The following is a 21,393-nucleotide window of genomic DNA, read 5'->3' as shown; positions in this document are numbered from 1 at the left end:
AGGGAAGGTGCAACGAGACCTGTGTCATGGTACATCAGTCATTGAAGGTTGGCATGCAGGTACAGCAGGCGGTTAAGAAAGCAAATGGCATGTTGGCCTTCATAGCGAGGGGATTTGAGTACAGGGGCAGGGAGGTGTTGCTACAGTTGTACAGGGCCTTGGTGAGGCCACATCTGGAGTATTGTGTACAGTTTTGGTCTCCTAACTTGAGGAAGGACATTCTTGCTATTGAGGGAGTGCAGCGAAGATTCACCAGACTGATTCCCGGGATGGTGGGACTGACCTATCAAGAAAGACTGGATCAACTGGGCTTGTATTCACTGGAGTTCAGAAGAATGAGAGGGGACCTCATAGAAACGTTTAAAATTCTGACGGGTTTAGACAGGTTAGATGCAGGAAGAATGTTCCCAATGTTGGGGAAGTCCAGAACCAGGGGTCACAGTCTAAGGATAAGGGGTAAGCCATTTAGGACCGAGATGAGGAAAAACTTCTTCACCCAGAGAGTGGTGAACCTGTGGAATTCTCTACCACAGAAAGTAGTTGAGGCCAATTCACTAAATATATTCAAAAGGGAGTTAGATGAAGTCCTTACTACTTGGGGGATCAAGGGGTATGGCGAGAAAGCAGGAAGGGGGTACTGAAGTTTCATGTTCAGCCATGAACTCATTGAATGGCGGTGCAGGCTAGAAGGACTGAATGGCCTGCTCCTGCACCTATTTTCTATGTTTCTATGTAAAACGTATAAGATTATGAGGGGATTGACAAGGTGGATGCAGAGAGGATGTTTCCACTGATGGGGGAGACTAGAACTAGAGGGCATGAACTTAGAATGAGGGGTCGCCCATTTAAAACTGAGATGAGGAGAAATTTCTTCTCTGAGGGTTGTAAATCTGTGGAATTCGCTGCCTCAGAGAGCTGTGGAAGCTGGGAAGTTGAATAAATTTAAGGCTGAAATAGACAGTTTCTTAACCGATAAGGGGTTATGGGGAACGAGCAGGGAAGTGGCCCTGAGTCCATGATCGGATCAGCCATGATCATATTAAATGGCGGAGCAGGCTCGAGGGGCCGTATGGCCTACTCCTGGTCCTATTTCTTGTGTTCTTATGTATACTCCATCCCCTTTGCAATAATGGCCAAAATCCCATTGGCCTTCCTGATCACTTGCATACTAAACTTTTATGTTTCATGCACCATTACCCCCAGGTCCCGCTGTACTGCAGCACTTTGCAATCTTTCTCCATTTAAATAATAACTTGCTGTTTGATTTTTTTTCTGCCAAAGTGCATGACCTCACACTTTCCAACATTATACTCTGCCAAATTTTTGCCCATTCACTTAGCCTGTAGATTTTTTGTGTCCTCCTCACACATTGCTTTTCCTCCCATCTTTGTATCGTCAACAAACTTGGTTACGTTACACTCAGTCCCTTCTTCCAAGTCGTTAATATTGATTGTAAATAGTTGGGGTCCCAGCACTGATCCCTGCAGCACCCCACTAGTTGCTGATTGCCAACCTGAGAATGAACCATTTATCCCGACTCTCTGTTTCCTGTTAGCCAATCCTCTATCCATGCTAATATATTACCCCCAACCCTGTGAACTTTTATCTTGTGCAGTAACCTTTTCTGTGGTACCTTATCGAATACCTTCTGGAAATCCAAATACACCACATCCACTGGTTCCCCTTTATCTACCCTGTTCGTTACGTCCTCAAAGAATTCCAGCAAATTTATCAAACATGACTTCCCCCTCATAAATCCATGCTGACTCTGCCTGACCGAATTTTGCTTTTCCAAATGTCCTGCTACTGCTTCTTTAATAATGGACTCCAACATTTACCCAACCACAGATGTTAGGCTAACTGGTCTATAGTTTCCTGCTTTTTGTCTGCCTCCTTTTTTAAATAGGGGCATTACATTTGCAGTTTTCCAAGCTGCTGGGACCTCCCCAGAATCCAGTGAATTTTGGTCAATTACAACCAATGCATCCACTATCCCTGCCGCTACTTTTCTTCAGATCCTAGGATGCAAGCCATCAGGTCCAGGGGATTTATCCACCTTTAGTCCCATTATCTTACTGAGTACCACCTCCTTAGTGATTGTGATTGTGTTAAGTTCCTCCCCCTCTATACCTCTATAGCCCCTTGACTATCCACTGTCGGAATATTGTTAGGGTCCTCTACCGTAAAGACTGATACAAAATATTTTTTTCAGAGTTTCTGCCATCTCCATGTTCCCCATCACTAATTCCCCGGTTTCGTCCTCTAAGGGAACAACACTTACTTTAGCCAGTCTTTTCCTTTTTATATAGCTGTAGAAACTCTTGCTATCTGTTTTTATATTTTTATGTTGTACATCATTAATATGTATCAAGAGCAGTGGTCCCAATACTGAGCTCTGGGGAACCCACTGTATACCTTCCTCCAGTCTGATAAACAACCGTTCACCCCCACTCTCTGCTCTCTGACCCTCGGCCAATTTCACATCTACATTGCCACTGTCCCTTTAATTTCATGGGCTTTAATTGTCACATATTTCTCAGAGTAGCTCATTATTCCCTCCAGTATTTTACCAACAATACTCATAAGGCTTTCAGTCTAAAGTTTATATCTCTTTATAAATTGGCTTTCTAAACATATTGGCCTTGAAATTCAATGGCACCAAACAGACCTCTGATGTGGCAGGCAGGAAGCACAGGCTGTTTAGGAGCTGGAAGAAGCATATTGGTGTAGGCAACAAAATAAAACCATATAAGACAAAGAGAGCAAAAACATAGGCTGCGATTTCACTACCAATGTGGGTTTGGTTTGGTCCAAACATGCTGCTGGCTGCAGCTCGCTCTGTAACAGTGATTTTACGCTGACTGGTCTTGCTAAGTCTGCCCAGCGAGGTTCCCGGCCAATTAAAAGGGTTAGGTTTGATGACGTGTCATCAGCCAGTTTCCTTAAAGGGAACATGTCAAAGTGATTTTGACAGTTGTGCTATTGGTGTTCTGCAGCATTGAGGGTAACACTGGTCGATTGCCGATAGAACATCAACGGGGGCAGAAGCTCCTGAGCTCCAACAGCAATCTGGCCAGAGTCCGCGGGGCGACTCAGAAACAGGCAGTGCAACAACTCCAGGAACCCAACCACGCACTGCCGCCATCGTTCCAGTGTTGGCTGTGGCCGCAGGTAAATCCCGCACCTTTCAACAGGAGGCCCATCGCCCCCTGACCCACACTTGGACCTCACCCCCTGACCCACCCCATGCCCCTCGCCCCCTGACCCACCCCATGCCCCTCGCCCCCTGACCCACATCATGCCCCTCGCCCCCTGACCCACACCATGCCCCTCGCCCTCTGACCCACACCATGCCCCTCGCCCCCTGACCCACACTTGGCCCTTGCCCCCTGACCCATACCATGCCCCTCACCCCCTGACCAACACCATGCCCCTCGCCCCCTGACCCACACCATGCCCTCACCCTCTGACCTACACCATGCCCCTCGCCTCCTGACCCACACTTGGCCCTCACCCCCGACCCACACCATGCCCCTCGCCCCCTGAACCACACCATGCCCCCTGACCCACACCATGCCCCTCCCCCTGACCCACACCTTGCCCCCTGACCCACACTTGGACCTCGCCCCCTGACCCACACCATGCCCCTCGCCCCCTGACCCACACCATGCCCCTCGCCCTCTGACCCACACCATGCCCCTCGCCCCCTGACCCACACTTGGCCCTTGCCCCCTGACCCATACCATGCCCCTCGCCCCCGACCCACACCATGCCCCTCACCCCCTGACCAACACCATGCCCCTCGCCCCCTGACCCACACCAAGCCCTCACCCTCTGACCTACACCATGCCCCTCGCCTCCTGACCCACACTTGGCCCTCGCCCCCTGACCCACACCATGCCCCTCGCCCCCTGAACCACTCCATGCCCCCTGACCCACACCATGCCCCTCGCCCCCGACCCACACCATGCCCCTTGCCCCCGACCCACACTTGGCCCTTGCCCCCTGACCCACACCATGCCCCTCGCCCCCTGACCCACACCATGCCCCTCGCCCCCTGACCCACACCATGCCCTTCGCCCCCTGACCCACACCATGCCCCTCGCCCCCTGACCCACGCTTGGCCCCTGACCCAGTCCTCTAGCCTCCTGACCCACACCATGCCCCTCGCCCTCCCAACCCATGCATGCCCCTGACCCACGCCAGGCCTCTAGTCCACTGCCCACATCAGTTTCCTCGAGGCAGCTCATGATCTCCAGGCAGCAGCAGCCATGGTCCCGGAGCACGTGGCTGTAAAGAGCAAAGAACTGCTGGGCTACGGCTCATCAGACCGGCATCTCGACGCCCCACCGCCCTCGCGCAGTACCCCCCCCCCCCCCCTGCAGTGTCTGGTAAAACAGTGCAGGGACAGCTGGCTGACCAGCCCCGGGGCCATGCAATATCCCTCTCCCTAAACCTGTTGTTCCATCAAGGTGGAAGATACCTCCTGTCCTGTTCCACATCTTCTGTTTATTTATGTTGTTTCTCATAATTCGAAAGTTACATTTTTTCAAAAATTCCGAGAATGAGTTGTTCTGATGTGGGATCTTGTTTAAAGTTATGTCTCTAAATGTTTTTCACATTTCTAAACAGTGTTACATTGAAATTAAACACACCGTATTTATATTAATGGAAGGTGGTGCTTCCAACAAAAGTTAACTTTTTGATCCGTTTGTATTTGTCGTTAACAATTTTCCCGTTAACATTTCTGTAATTAAACTTTATTTGAAGAGAGCTGTGACTGAATCTCTCGGGGGAGGGGGTGGGTGCTCTACGGGTAAAAGCCCACCCTCCAGGTCTCTTCCTCCTCCTCCATTATAACAAAGAGGTAGAGCTATCTTTCCATTTTAGTTGTCAATGGCTGTTCATTCCTACCCGAAGAAGCATGGTTGGAGATTACAAATCCCCTGGACCTGATGAGCTGCATCCTTGGGGTTTAAAAGCAGTAGCTGCAGAGATAGTGGATGCATTGGTTGTAATCTTACAAAATTCCCTGGATTCTAGAACAGCCCCCAATGGTTAGAAGGTAGCAAACATACCCTGCTATGTAAGGAAGGAGGAAGAGAAAAAAACAGGGAACTATAGGCCAGAGAGCCTGACATCAGTAGCACGAAAAATACTAGAATCTATTATTAGGGACATGGTAACGGGGCACTTAGAAAACTGTAATATGATTGGGCAGAGTCAACATGGTTTTATAAAAGGGAAATCAAGTTTGACAAATCTATTTTTTGAAGATGTAACTCGTAGGATGGATAAGGGGGAACCAGTGGATGTGGTGTATTTGGATTTTCAAAAATCATTTGATAAGGTGCCACACAAGAGGTTATTACACAAAATTAGGAATCATGGGATTGGGGGAATAGAAACATAGAAACTTACAGCGCAGGAGGAGGCCATTCCGGCCCATCGTGTCCGTGCCGGCCGACAAAGAGCCGCACGGCCCTTGGTCAGCAGCCCTAAAGGTTACATATAAACCTATGAACCATATCGGAAAGGGAAAGAGCACCCAGCCCAACCAGTCCGCCCCACACAACTGCAATACCCCATATACTAAAAACATCTACACTCCACCCCGACCGGAGCCAGTGATCTCCTAGCATGGATTGAGGATTGGTTAGTATACAGAAAACAGAGCAGGAATAAACAGGACTTTTTCAGGTTGGTCGACTATAACTAGCGGGGTATGGCGAGGATCAGTGCTGGGGCCTCAGCTATAGGAATATAAAAAGAAGAGTGGCTAAAGTAAGTGTTGGTCCCTTAGAGGACGAGACCGGGGAATTAGTAATAGGGAACATGGAGATGGCAGAAACTCTGAAAAAATTATTTTGTATCAGTCTTTACGGTAGAGGACACTAACAATATTCCGACAGTGGATAGTCAAAGGGCTATGGGGGTGGGGGGGAGGAACTTAACACAATCACAATCACTAAGGAGGTGGTACTCAGTAAGATAATGGGATTAAAGGTGGATAAATCCCCTGGACCTGATGGCTTGCATCCTAGGGTCTGAAGAAAAGTAGCGGCAGGGATAGTGGATGCATTGGTTGTAATTGACCAAAATTCACTGGATTCTGGGGAGGTCCCAGCAGCTTGGAAAACTGCAAATGTAACGCCCCTATTTAAAAAAGGAGGCAGACAAAAAGCAGGAAACTATAGACTAGTTAGCCTAACATCTGTGGTTGGGAAAGTGTTGGAGTCCATTATTAAAGAAGCAGTAGCAGGACATTTGGAAAAGCAAAATTCGGTCAGGCAGAGTCAGCATGGATTTATGAAGGGGAAGTCATGTTTGACAAATTTGCTGGAATTCTTTGAGATGTAACGAACAGGGTGGATAAAGGGTAACCAGTGGATGTGGTGTATTTGGACTTCCAGAAGGCATTTGACAAGGTGCCACATAAAAGGTTACTGCATAAGATAAAAATTCACAGGGTTGAGGCTAATATATTAGCATGGATAGAGGATTGGCTAACTAACAGAAAACAGAGAGACGGGCTAAGTGCTTCATTCTCGGGTTGGCAACTAGTGGGGTGCTGCAGGGATCAGAGCTGGGACCCCAACTATTTACGATCTATATTAACGACTTGGAAGACGGGACCGAGTATAACGTAGCCAAGTTTGCTGATAATACAAAGATGGGAGGAAAAGCAATGTATGAGGAGGACACAAAAAATCTGCAAAAGGACATAGACAGGCTCAGTGAGTGGGTAAAAATTTGGCAGATGGAGCACAATGTTGGAAAGTGTGAGGTCATGCACTTTGGCAGAAAAAAAATCAAAGAGGAAGTTATTATTTAAATGGAGAAAGATTGCAAAGTGCTGCAGTACAGCGGGACCTGGGGGTCCTGGTGCATGAAACACAAACGGTTAGTATGCAGGTACAGCAAGTGATCAGGAAGGCCAATGGAATCTTGGCCTTTATTGCAAAGGGGATGGAGTATAAAAGCAGGGAAGTCTTGCTACAGTTATATAGGGTATTGGTGAGGCCACACCTGGAATACTGTGTACTGTTTTGGTTTCCATATTTACGAAAGGATATACTTGCTTTGGAGGCAGTTCAGAGAAAGTTCACTAGGTTGATTCCGGAAATGAGGGGGTTGATTTATGAGGAAAGATTGAATAGGTTGGGCCTCTACTCATTGGAATTCAGAAGAATGAGAGGTGATCTTATCGACACATATAAGATTATGAGGGGCCTCGACAAGATGGATGCAGAGAGGATGTTTCCACTGATAGGGGAGACTAGAACTAGCGGGCATAATCTTAGAATAAGGAGCCGCCCATTTAAAACTGAGATGAGAAGGAATTTCTTCTCTCAGAGGGTTATGAATCTTTGGAATTCTCTGTCCCAGAGAGCTGTGGATGCTGGGTCATTGAATGTATTTACGGTGGAGATCGACAGATTTCTGAACGATAAGGGAGTCAAGGTGTTATATATGTAAACTTGTATATACCTTGTATAACCACCAGAGGGCTCATCCCCTGGACTCCCAAGGGATCCCACAATCCCTTGGGAGCACAGGTACTTAAGGAGGCCTCACAAGCTGGAGAGGCACTCTGGAGACCTGAAATAAAAGACTACGGTCACACTTTACTTTGAGCTCACAGTATCCAGTCAGACTCTTTGTTCATATATAACAACTGGCGATGAGATACAAATATCGAACCCCACCGCAACGATGCAGAGAACAATGGGCATCCTGGAGAAATTTTCAGAGGGAGATGATTGGGAAACCTTCATGGAGTGACATGACCAATATTTCGTGGCCAACAAGCTGGAAGGTGAAGCGAACGCTGCCAAATGAAGGGCGATTCTCCTCACTGTTTGCGGGGCACCAACGTATGGCCTCATGAAAAATCTGCTTGCTCCAGCGAAACCTACAGAGAAATCGTACGATGATTTGTGCACACTGGTCCGGGAGCATCTGAACCCGAAGGAAAGCATTCTGATGGCGAGGTACCGGTTCTACACCTAAAAAAGGTCTGAAGGCCAGGAAGTGGCGAGTTATATCGCCGAGCTAAGACGCCTTGCAGGACATTGCGAATTCGAAGAACATTTGGAACACATGCTCAGAGATTTTCATACTTGGCATTGGCCATGAAGTGATATTTTGCAAACTTTTGACTGTAGAGACCCCAACCTTGAGTAAAGCCATAGCGATAGCCCAGGCATTCATTGCCACCAGTCACAATAGTAAGCAAATCTCTCAGCACACAAGTGCTGCTGCAAGTACTGTGAACAAAGTGATGTTGTTTTCAAATCGTAACGTACAGGGCAGGCCCCACATGCCTGCAGCTGCACGTGCGCAGATGTCTGAGTCCACCATCAAGGGTGGTGAATGCAAAGCCATTAACACCTAGTTGGCGCTGCGTAGGGTGATCATCATTTCCATTCATGCCAATTCAAAGGGTACGTTTGCATGGCTGTGAAACAATGGGACACCTCCAATGTTTGTGCAGGCGAGCTGCAAATCCTGTTAATCCTGCAAACCATCATGTTGCAGAGGAGGACAGATCCACGGCGGATCACGACGAACCAGAGCCTCAGACCGAGGAGGCCGAGGTATGTGCGGTGCACACATTTACAGAAAGTGTCCCGATAATGCTGAAGGTTGAATTAAATGGACTCCAGGTGTTAATGGAACTGGACACGGGCGCGAGCCAGTCCATTATGAGCAAAGAAACGTTAGATAAATTGTGGTGCAGCAAGGCCAGTCTTGACTCCCATTCGCACGAAACTGAGAACTTACACAAAGGAACTGATTCCCGTAATCGGCAGTGTTACTGTAAAGGCCTCCTATGATGGAGCGGTGCACAAGCTACCACTCTGGGTGGTACCGGGCGATGGTTCCACGCTGTTCGACAGGAGCTGGCTGGGAAAGATACGCTGGAACTGGGACGACATCCGAGCGCTCTTGTCCGCTGACGACACTTCGTGTACCCAGGTCTTAAACAAGTTCCCTTCACTGTTCGAACCAGGCATTGGGAAGTTCCAAGGAGCAAAAGGGCAGATCGACCTAATTCCGGGGGTGCGACCCATCCATCACAATGCGAGAGCAGTACCGTACATGATGAGAGAAAGGGTAGAGATCGAGCTAGACCGGCTGCAACGAGAGGGTTATGGGGAGCGGGCGGGGAAGTGGAGCTGAGTCCATGATCAGATCAGCCATGATCTTATTGAATGGTGGAGCAGGCTCGAGGGGCCGAATGGCCTACTCCTGCTCCTATTTCTTATGTTCTTATGTATATTCCGTAGAGTTTAGAAGAATGAGAGGTGATATAATTGACAGAGTTAATGCTGTAAGATGTTTCCTTGGCTGGGGAATCTAGAACCAGGGGTCACAGTCTCAGAATAAGGGGTTGGCTATTTAGGACTGAGATGAAGAGAAATTTCTTCACTCAAAGGGTGGTGAATCTTCGGAATTCTCTCTCCCAGAGAGCTGTGGATGTTCTGTTGATGAGTACATTCAAGACAGTGGTCAATACATTTTTAGAAATTAAAGGAATTAAGGGAGAAAGGATAGCATGGGAAAGTGGAGTTGAGGTAGATCAGCCATGATTGTGTTGAATGACGAAGCAGGCTCGAAGGGCAATATAGCCTACTCCAGCTCTTATTGTTTATGTTCTTATACTTGTGACAGCTGGTGGGGTGGGCAGGTTGGGCAGAAATTCGCTCAGACATTGGGTTTTATAGAAGATTAAAAAGAGACTTGGGCATATTGTAGATATGTGCATAACTCACTTACACACAAAATGTCACATCTCTCTTGGGATAAATACAGCCTCTGTCATTGAATTACAGTACGCAGACGACGCCTGCGTCTGCGCACAGAGGCTGAACTCCAAGCCATCCTCAACACCTTCACTGAAGCGTACGAGAGCATGGGCCTTGCACTAAACATTCGTAAGACAAAGGTCCTCCACTAACCTGTCCCCGCCATGCAGCACTGCTCCCCGAATATCAAAATCCACGACGAGACAACGTAGACCATATTCCATACCTCGGGAGCCTACTGTCAACATGGGCAGACGGTGATGATGAGGTCCAACACCGCCTTCAGTGTGTCAGTGCTGCCTGAGGAAGAGAGTGTTTGAAGACCAGGATTTCAAACCCGGCACCAAGCTCATGGTTTACAGGGCAGTAGTGATACCCGCCCTCCTGTATGCTTCAGAGACATCATCATCTTAGGCGGTCCCTTGTATCAAGGATGACTTGCCAAAAAGGGATGAGTTCACAGGTGATTCATAAGAACATAAGAAATAGGAGCAGGAGTAGGCCATACGGCCCCTCGAGCCTGCTCCGCCATTTAATACGATCATGGCTGATCTGATCATGGACTCCGCTCCACTTCCCTGCCCGCTCCCTTTATTTCCTTATCGCTCAAAAATCTGTCTATCTCCACCTTAAATTTATTCAATGACCCAGCCTCCACAGCTCCCTGGGGCAGAGAATTCCACAGATTTACAACCCTCTGGGAGAAGAAATTTCTCCTCATCTCAGTTTTAAATGGATGGCCCCTTATTCTGAGACTATGCCCCTAGTTTTAGTTTCCTCTATCACTGGAAATATCCTCTCTGCACCCACCTTGTCATGCCCCCTCATTATCTTATATGGTTCGATAAGATCACCTCGCATTCTTCTGAACACCAATGAGTATCAGTCCAACCCACTCAACTTCATAAGTTGACTTCATAAGTCAATCCCCTCATCTCTGGAATCAACCTAGTGAACCTTCTCTGAAAATTCTCCAATGGTGTCCTTAAACATGGAGACCAAAACTGTACGCAGTACTCCGGGTGTGGCCTCACCAATACCCTGTACAGTTGTAGCAGGACTATTCTGCTTTTATACTCGATCCCCCTTGCAATAAAGGCCAACATTCCATTGGTCTTCCTGATTACTTGCTGTACCTGCATACTAACCTTTTGTGTTTCATGCACAAGGACCCCTAGGTCCCTCTGTACTGCAACACTTTGCAATTTTTCTCCATTTAAATTATAATTTGCTTTTCTATTTTCTCTGCCAAAATGGATAACCTCACATTTTCCCACATTGTACTCCATCTGCCAAATGTTTGCCCACTTAGCCTGTCTAATAATCCCTTTGCAGATGTTGTGTCCTCCTCACAATTTGCATTCCCACCAACTTTTGTATCAGCAGCAAACTTGACTACATTACACTCGGTCCCTTCATCCAAGTCATTAATATAAATTGTAAATAGTTGAGGACCCAGCACCGATCTCTGTGGCACCTCACTAGTCACTGTTTGCCAACCGGAAAATGACCCATTTATCCCGACTCTCTTATTTTCTGTTAGTTAGTCAATCCTCTATCCATGCTAATATATTACCCCCAACCCCGTGAACTTTTATCTTGTAACCTTTTATGTGGCACCTTATCGAATGCCTTCTGGAAATCCAAATACACCACATCAACTGGTTCCCCCTTATCTACCCTGCTTGTTACATCCTCAAAGAACTCCAGCAAATTTGTCAAACACGACTTCTCTTTCATAAAACCATGCTGACTCTGACTGAATTATGCTTTTCCAAATGTCCTGCGACTGCTTCCTTAATAATGGACTCCAGCATTTTCCCAATGACAGATGTTAGGCTAATCAGGCAATCGTTTCCTGCTTTCTGTCTGCCTCCTTTTTTAAATAGGGGCGTTATATTTGCGGTTTTCCAATCCGCTGGGACCTCCCCAGAATCCAGGCTATTTTGGTAGATTACAACCAATGCATCCACGATCTCTGCAGCCACTTCTTTTAGGACCCTAGGATGCAGGCCATCAGGTCCAGGGGACTTGTCCGCCTTTAGTCCCATTATTTCACCGAGTACTACTTCTTTAGTGATATGATTGTATTAAATTCCTCCCTCCCTATAGCCCCTTTCAATGACGGACCTAATATTCCAGGTCCCGAACGATATGTTGAAGGGTGGAATATGCCGTGCATGGCCTCGATTGCACTGCAGAAGTACCACTAATGATGCCTCTGCAAGATCCTGCAAATCCATTGGTAGGATAGGTGCACCAATGTCAGCGTCCTGGCTCAGGCCAACATCCCCAGCATCAAAGCACTGACCACACTCGATCAGCTCCGTTGGGTGGGCCACATTGTCCGCATGCCCAACACAAGACTCTCAAAGCAAGCGCTCTACTCAGGGCTCCGACACAGGTGGGCCTCCTTGAAAAAGTGCAACATCCCCATCGGGAATCCCTGGCTCAAGACTGGCCAAAGTGGAGGAAGAGCATCTGGGAAGGTGCCGAACACTATGCCGAGAGCAAGCTGAAGCCAAGCGCAAAGAGCGGAAGGAGCACGCAGCAACCCAAGCACCCAACCCACCCGTTCCTTCAACCACCACCTGCCCCACCTGTGACAGAGACTGTAGATCTCGCGTCGGACCCATCAGTCACGTGAGAACTAATTTTTAGTGTGGAAGCAAGTTATCGTCGAGTGCGAGGGACTGCCTGAGAGAAATGGAGGTAATCCCCAGGACTTCAGGCCCTTTTTTCAATCACTGTACCCCTACTCATTACACAGCTGCAAAACATAACCGTGCTCACTCCCTACCGTCAAAAAATTAAGAAGGATTGTCTTTGTCCCTTGCTTTTTGTGGTATCTATCAATAATTTAGACTTCTATGTAGGGGGCATGATGGAGAAGTTTGCAGATGATACAAAAATTGGCCGTGTGGTTGATAATGAGAAAGCTATCGACTGCAGGAAGATAAAGGAAATAGGTCCTTCCTATTCACTCTATCTATGCCCCTCATCATTTTATACATCTCCCCTCAGCCTCCTCTGTTCCAACCAAAACAACCCCAGCCTATCCAATCTTCCCTCATAGCTAAAATTCCAGCACAAGTGCGACAGGCTGAATGGCCTTCTTCTGTGCTGTAACCATTCTATGATTCTTTATCAATGTACAAGCCAGCCCACACTGCAATGTGTGCACGCACTAGGTCCATGCAGCAGAGCAGGTCTCCAGTCGTCTTGGATAACCCTTGCCACTAGACCAAGACTAGCTCTGACAAGCCCGTGTGGTGGTTGGTGTGCACACATTTTAAAAAAACCCATGCACAGGCATCTTCCACCCTTCAGGATCTGGAATATTAGCTCCTTCATTGAAACACCTGTGAACTCATCCTTTTTTGGCGTGGAAGCAAGTCATCCTCGTTTTGAGGGACTGCCTATAATGATGATCAATGCACTGGTTAGGCGAGCAGAGAAATAGCAAATGGAATTCAATCCAGAGAAGTGCTGGTAGGGAGGGCTAACAAGGCAATGGAATGCAAAATAAATGGTCGGATGCTGAGAAGTGTAGAGGAGCAGAGGGACATCAGAAATGGGAGGTGTCAGCCATTTGGCCCCTCAATCCTGCTCCGCCATTCACTAAGATCAGGGCTGATCTGATCTTGGCCTCAACTCCACTTCCCCGCCCGCTCCCCATAATCCTTGACTCCCTTATCATTCAAAAATCTTGCTACCTCCACCTTAAATATATTCAATGACCCAGCCTCCACAGCTCTCTTGGCCTGGGAGTGCATGTCCACAGATCCCCAAAGGTAGCAAGCCAGGTAGATAAGATGGTTAAGAAGGCATATGGAATACTTTCCTTTATTAGCCAAGGCATAGAATATAAGAGTAGGGAGGTTATGCTATGACTGTATAAAACACTAGTTAGGCCATAGCTGCAGTACTGTGTGCATTACTGGAAAGATGTAATTGCACTAGAGGGGGTACAGAGATGATTTACGAAGATGTTGCCTGGTCTGGAGAATTTTAGCTATGAGGAAACATTGGATAAGCTGTTTTCATTGGAACAGAGGAGGCTGAGGGAAGATATTATTGAGGTGTATAAAATTATGAGGGTCCTAGATAGAGTGGTAGGAAGGACCTATTTCCCTTAGCAGAGGGGTCAATAACCAGTGGGCATAGATTTAAAGTAATTGGTAAAGTATTAGAGGGAAGTTGAGGAGAATGTTTTTCACCTAGAGGGTGGTGGGGGTCTGGAACTCACCGCCTGAAAGGGTGGTAGAGATAGAAACCCTCACCACATTTAAAAAGTACTTTAATATGCATTTGAAGTTTCAGACCAAGAGCTGGAAAATGGGATTACGCCGGTTAGCTCTTTGGCGGCCGGCACGGACACGATGGGCTGAAATGGTCTCCTTCTGTGTCATAAATCTCCAGGATTCTGTTGCTTCACTCTCCAACCTCCAATTCCTGAAGTCTCACCCTATCATATGCTCAAACCTGGGGACTGATAAGTTGTCTGGTTAAACTCCACCTTACCAATCCTGGGAGCTTCAAATAGCTTGAAGGTGCTGGTGCGAGAAGGGAGGCAGCTGGAGGGCACAACACACAGGAACAAGCCATTCAGTCCCTCACGCCTGTTCCTTGATTCAGCTAGATCATGGCTGATCTCCACAGCTCCATTTATCCATTTTTGCACCATATTCCTAGATACAATTACCCAAGAAAAATCTATTGATCGCAGTCTTGAAAATATCAATTGACTTCCACCATCCACAATCTTTTAGGGGAGAGAATTTCAGATTTCCACTACTCTGTGAAAGTGCTTCCCGATTCCAATCCTAAATAGCCTCTCTCTAATTTTAAGATTATGCCTTGTTTCCCCACTAGAGGGAATAGTTTCTCTGTATCTACCCTATCGAATCCCTTTATCTTGATTAGATCGCCCTTCAACCGTCTAAACACCAGGGAATGTAACCCAAGTGTGTGGCCTATTATCATAATTTAACTCTTTTATCCCCGTGATCGTTGTGTTGAGTCTGTGCTGCTCGACCTCCGAGGCCAGTGTATCCTTCCTGAACCAAGACAAACCTTAGTTTGTGACTCACCCTTCTCCCGCTCAAACCTAAAATCAAATTCTATCATATTATGGCCACTATTCGTAAGATGTTCCCTTACAGATTGTTAATTAATTCTGGTTCATTACACAATGCAGTACGGCAGGGGAATGGGAATTGGGTAGGCCTTGGCTCAGGATTCACTGAACAATGCAAAGTAGCCCTGACTCTTCAAACAGCTCATCGAAATGAGAAATAAAATCAGAAAATACTGGAGCTATCAAAAGCCTCTGCAGAGAGAACTAATCAGGTGCTGTGAAAAGATGCTGTTTTACTATCAACATTGATGGCCCACGCTTAAACAATCAGACAATGTCGTTTATTAGTCAACACAATGCACTCTCAAATTTATTTTTTTGTCTTATAATACGCTTGTGCTGTGCCTTGTGACATTTTACTACGTTAAAAAGGTGCTATATAAATACAAGTTGTTGTTGTAATGCAAAATCCTCTGCTGGGAGGGGCTCAGCCCCCAAAGACATTTTTTTAAAGTTGTGGATTGTATTTAATCCAGGTTAGACATGGCCTCCATTCACAGAATGCAGCAGTGTGGATGGCATCAGTACCCCAGTGTCAGCCGGACAACTCCTGGCACAGAGTTCTTGTCTTCCAATACTTTCAGCTAAACATGTTCAACAATAAACTTACAGAACAGAGTATTTACACCAAATCATTGTCTTGTAAGTAATTAAAGTTATACATACACAGCAAGTTTTCAAATTCTCACATATTTGCACAAACTGCAAACAGATTCATTAGTGAATGAAAATCAAAGGTTAATGACTTTACAATCTATTGCGTGCATTTATTTTAATAGATTATTTACATGAGCTTCAAAACAAATTATGGCAACTTTTTAAACAATAAATGACTTAAAATATTTGCAGTGTAAGATATCAAATCAGGCACAAGTACAAGAACAATAGCTCCAACATTACCATTTCAGGCACTGAACGAACAGTGCCAAGGAACCAGAAAGTGATTGGACCCACAGGCAAATTGCATCTGAAACACTTAACTGGTCATGTGTCGCATCAAAGAGCGAAGTAAAATAAAATGGGCTTGAACAGAATGGAACTAATGTAAGGGATAGATGGAAGGAGACGTTGTACTTGCATTCATAGTGGGTTATCTACCTATGGCTTTGATTGCATAGCTCTAATGATAGCAGATTGTCTAACACTGCCCACAAACAGGGTAGGTAACAGATACTTTCCGGGGACTAAAGTCATTAGAATTAAACAACAAAAATAATCGGACAGACATCTCATCTTCTGTGCCACAAATAAACCTTTAAAAAAGGCACTGCTGACACTTAAACCCGCAGAGTTCACAGTTCAGTGCCTACATGTGGAAAATTGCTCCTTTACTCAAGGGAGGCGGTCACAGCTCTTCCTCATTTCCATTTTCAACCCTGGCTTTATGTACCTCCAGCTCTTCTGCACTCACCATTGTTGGGTCGATTGCAGCATATCGCGTGCCATGGAACTGCCGCAGGTGGATCTGAAAATAAAAGTGGAAAGAAATTGAGGTTAAACATCCTGCTGCGATGTGCCTTTACTGTCCAACGTTACTGCAGTATGCAACAAACCGATAAACAAAAGCTTTTAGAGCACGAATTAAATCCAAGTACGATTAGAAACAAGACCATTTCAACTAGTATAGAAAATAGGAAATGTGGGCAGCCTTTATTAATGGGTATGGCATGGTGGGACACATTGCCAGCGGCTGAAATAACAAACCACAGCAGAGTTCCATGAGGGGTCAGGGATAAGACAATGGTATGGAGGATTCAATGCTTGGTGAAGCATCTATCAAAAGTAAATTGCATCCCACATATGGTAAGCATGGGGGCAATGCGACAGTGATGACCCAGCAACACACTGCATTTCAGATTCTGGATCAACAGCAACAAAACACAATTCCATTTTGTTCAAATTGCTTCCGATACCAATTTCACAAATCCCAGCAGTCCAAGTTCTCAGGGGAGTTACATATGTAGCAAGAGCACAGTGCAAGAAGCCATTTTATTTTTTTATTCCTGGGATGTGGGCGTCGCTGGCATTTATTGCCCATCCCTAATTGCCCCTGGAGAAGGTGGTGAGCCGCCTTCTTGAACCGCTGCAGTCCGTGTGGTGCAGGTACTCCCACAGTGCTGTTAGGGAGAGAGTTCCAGGATTTTGACTCAACGACAGTGAAGGAACGGCGATATATTTGCAAGTCAGGATGGTGTTCCCATGCACCTGCTGCACTTGTCCTTCTAGGTGGTAGAGGTTGCGGGTTTGGGAGTCGAAGAAGCCTTGGTGAGTTACTGCAGTGCATCTTGTAGATGGTACACACTGCAGCCACGGTGCGTCGGTGGTGGAGGGAGTGAGTGTTGAAGGTGATGGATGGGGTGTCAATCAAGCGGGCTGCTTTGTCCTGGATGGTGTCGAGCTTCTTGAATGTTGCTGGAGCTGCACTCATCCAGGCAAGTGGAGAGTATTCCATCACACTCCTGACTTATGTCTTGTAGATGGTGGAAAGGCTTTGGGGAGTCAGGAGGTGAGACACTTGCCACAGAATACCCAGCCTTTGACCTGCTCTTGATTGGTCCATTTAAGTTTCTGGTCAATGGTAACATAAAAAATAGGATTGGGAGTCTGCCATTCGGCCCTTTGAGCCTGCTGCCCAATTCAATAAGATCATGGCTGATCATCTACCTCAACTCGACCTTCCTGCAGTATCCCCGTATCGCTCGATCCCCGTACCCAAAATTCTATCAATCTCTGACTTGAATATACTCAATGACTGAGCATTCAAAACGCTGGTATCTGGGGGAGAGAATTCCAAAGAAACATCACCCTTGAGTGAAGAAATGTCTCCTCATCTCAGTTCTAAATGGTCAACCTCTTATTCTAAGACTGTGACCTCTAGTTCTAGACTCCCAAGCCAGGTGAAGAATCCTCCCAGTATCTGCCCTGTCAAGCCCTTTAAGAATTTTATATGTTTCAATGAGAGAATATCTCATCCTTCTAAACTCTAGGGAATACAGACCTAGTCTACTCAATCTCTCCTCTCATTCCAGGAATCAGTGTAATGAACCTTCAAGGCAAGAATACCCTTCTTTAGGTAAGGAGACTAAAACTGTGCAGTGCGCCAGCTGTGGTCTCAGCAAGGACCTGCAAGACTTCTTTACTCCGATACTCCTATTCCTTTGTAATAAAGGCCAACATACCATTTGTTTTCCTAATTGCTTGCTGTACCTGTATGCTGTGTGTGATTCATGTACATGGTCCCTCCGAATACCTCATCTAAATCACTGATATGGATTGTGAATAGTTGGAGGCCCAAACACCAATCCTTGCGGCACCTCACCAGTTATAGCATGCCGACCTGAAAAAGACCCATTTATGCCGACTATTTTCTGTCCGTAAACCAATGCTCAATCCATGCTAATATATTACCCCAAATCCCATGAGCCCTAATTTTATGTAATAACCTCTAATGTGGCATCTTAAATGCTTTTTGAAAATCCAAATACACCACATCCACCGGTTCATCGTTATCTATTCTGCCAGTTACCTCAAAAAACGAACAGATTTGTCAAACACAATTTGCCTTTCACAAATCCTTGTTGACTCTGCCCAATCTTATGATTTTCATTACAACAGTGACTACACTCCAAAAGTATTTCATAAAAACATAGAAAATAGGTGCAGGAGCAGGGCATTTGGCCCTTCGAGCCTGCACCACCATTCAATAAGATCATGGCTGATCATTCCCTCAGTACCCCTTTCCTGCTTTCTCTCCATACCCCTTGATCCCTATAGCAGTCAGGACTATATCCAACTCCCTCTTGAATATATCCAAAGAACTGGCATCAACTACTCTCTGCGGTAGGGAATTCCACAGGTTACCAACTCTCTGAGTGAAGAAGTTTCTCCTCGTCTCGGCCCGAAATGACTTACCCCTGATCCTTAGACTGTGACCCCTGGTTCTGGACTTCCCTAACATTGGGAACATTCTTCCTGTATCTAACCTGTCCAGTCCTGTCAGAATCTTATATGTTTCTTTGAGATCCCCTCTCATTCTTCTAAACTCCAGTGAATAAAGGCCCAGTCGATCCAGTCTCTCCTCATATGTCATAACTGCCATCCCCGGTATCAGTCTGGTAAACCTTCGCTGCACTCCCTCAATAGCAAGAACGTCCTTCCTCAGATTAGGAGACCAAAACTGAACACAATATTCCAGGTGAGGCCTCACCAAGGTCCTGTACAACTGCATTAAGACCTCCCTGCTCCTATACCCAAATCCCCTAGCTATGAAGGCCAACATATCATTTGCCTTCTTCACCGCCTGCTGTACCTGCATGCCAACTTTCAGTGATTGATAAACCATGACACCAAAGTCTCATTGCACCTAATCTGCCGCCATTCAGATATTCTACCTTCATGTTTTTGCCACCAAAGTGGATAACCTATCATTGATCCACATTATACTGCATCTGCCATGCATTTGCCCACTCACCTAGCCTGTCCAAGTCACCCTGCAGCCTCTTAGCATCCTCCTCACAGCTCACACCGCCACCCAGCTTAGTGTCATCCGCAAACTTGGACATATTACACTCAATTCCCTTATCTAAATCATGAATGTATATTGTAAATAGCTGGGGTCCCAGCACTGAGCCCTGCAGCAGCCCACTGGTCACTGCCTGCCATTTTGAGAAGGGTGCAGGACATTCTGAAATGGGAGGGAGAACAGCCAGTTGTCGTGGTGCACATTGGTACCAACGACATAGGTAAAAAAAGGGATGAGGTCCTACGAAACGAATTTAAGGAGCTAGGAGCTAAATTAAAAAGTAGGACCTCAAAAGTAGTAATCTCGGGATTGCTACCAGTGCCACGTGATAGTCAGAGTAGGAATCGCAGGATAGCGCAGATGAATACATGGCTTGAGCAGTGGTGCAGCAGGGAGGGATTCAAATTCCTGGGGCATTGGGACCGGTTCTGGGGGAGGTGGGACCAGTACAAACCGGACGGTCTGCACCTGGGCAGGACCGGAACCAATGTCCTAGGGGGAGTGTTTGCTAGTGCTGTTGGGGAGGATTTAAACTAATATGGCAGGGGGATGGGAACCAATGCAGGGAGACAGAGGGAAACAAAAAGGAGACAAAAGCAAAAGACAGAAAGGAGATGAGGAAAAGTGGAGGGCAGAGAAACCCAAGGCAAAGAACAAAAAGGGCCACTGTACAGCAAAATTCTAAAAGGACAAAGGGTGTTAATAAAACAAGCCTGAAGGCTTTGTGTCTTAATGCAAGGAGTATCCGCAATAAGGTGGATGAATTAATTGTGCAAATAGATGTTAACAAATATGATGTGATTGGGATTACGGAGAAGTGGCTCCAGGATGATCAGGGCTGGGAACTCAACATTCAGGGGTATTCAACATTCAGGAAGGATAGAATAAAAGGAAAAGGAGGTGGGGTAGCATTGCTGGTTAAAGAGGAGATTAATGCAATAGTTAGGAAAGACATTAGCTTGGATGATGTGGAATCTATATGGGTAGAGCTGCAGAACACCAAAGGGCAAAAAACGTTAGTAGGAGTTGTGTACAGACCTCCAAACAGTAATAGGGATGTTGGGGAGGGCATCAAACAGGAAATTAGGGGTGCATGCAATAAAGGTGTAGCAGTTATAATGGGTGACTTTAATATGCACATAGATTGGGCTAGCCAAACTGGAAGCAATACGGTGGAGGAGGATTTCCTGGAGTGCATAAGGGATGGTTTTCTAGACCAATATGTTGAGGAACCAACTAGGGGGGAGGCCATCTTAGACTGGGTGTTGTGTAATGAGAGAGGATTAATTAGCAATCTCATTGTGCGAGGCCCCTTGGGGAAGAGTGACCATAATATGGTGGAATTCTGCATTAGGATGGAGAATGAAACAGTAATTTCAGAGACCATGGTCCAGAACTTAAAGAAGGGTAACTTTGAAGGTATGAGGCGTGAATTGGCTAGGATAGATTGGCGAATGATACTTAGGGGGTTGACTGTGGAAGGGCAATGGCAGACATTTAGAGACCGCATGGATGAATTACAACAATTGTACATTCCTGTCTGGCGTAAAAATAAAAAAGGGAAGGTGGCTCAACCGTGGCTATCTAGGGAAATCAGGGATAGTATTAAAGCCAAGGAAGTGGCATACAAATTGGCCAGAAATAGCAGCGAACCTGGGGACTGGGAGAAATTTAGAACTCAGCAGAGGAGGACAAAGGGTTTGATTAGGGCAGGGAAAATGGAGTACGAGAAGAAGCTTGCAGGGAACATTAAGGCGGATTGCAAAAGTTTCTATAGGTATGTAAAGAGAAAAAGGTTGGTGAAGACAAACGTAGGTCCCCTGCAGTCAGAATCAGGGGAAGTCATAACGGGGAACAAAGAAATGGCAGACCAATTGAACAAGTACTTTGGTTCGGTATTCACTAAGGAGGATACAAAC

The 21,393-nt window shown here is 46.3% G+C and overlaps 1 protein-coding gene across 1 annotated transcript in view; it reads right to left on the bottom strand.

Moving 5' to 3' along the window:
- Positions 1-15,227: 15,227 nt before the first annotated feature.
- Positions 15,228-21,393, bottom strand: part of spg21 (SPG21 abhydrolase domain containing, maspardin) — a 55,048-nt gene continuing 48,882 nt past the window's right edge. The window contains exon 8 of the mRNA XM_070859136.1: positions 15,228-16,417. Coding sequence (XP_070715237.1) covers positions 16,298-16,417 — 120 coding nt within the window. The 3' untranslated portion in view covers positions 15,228-16,297. The remainder of the gene's footprint in view (positions 16,418-21,393) is intronic.

The sequence above is a fragment of the Pristiophorus japonicus genome, chromosome 17 (genome assembly GCF_044704955.1).
Source record: "Pristiophorus japonicus isolate sPriJap1 chromosome 17, sPriJap1.hap1, whole genome shotgun sequence".
NCBI lineage: Eukaryota > Metazoa > Chordata > Chondrichthyes > Pristiophoridae > Pristiophorus > Pristiophorus japonicus.
This window is presented reverse-complemented; position numbering and strand designations above follow the sequence as displayed.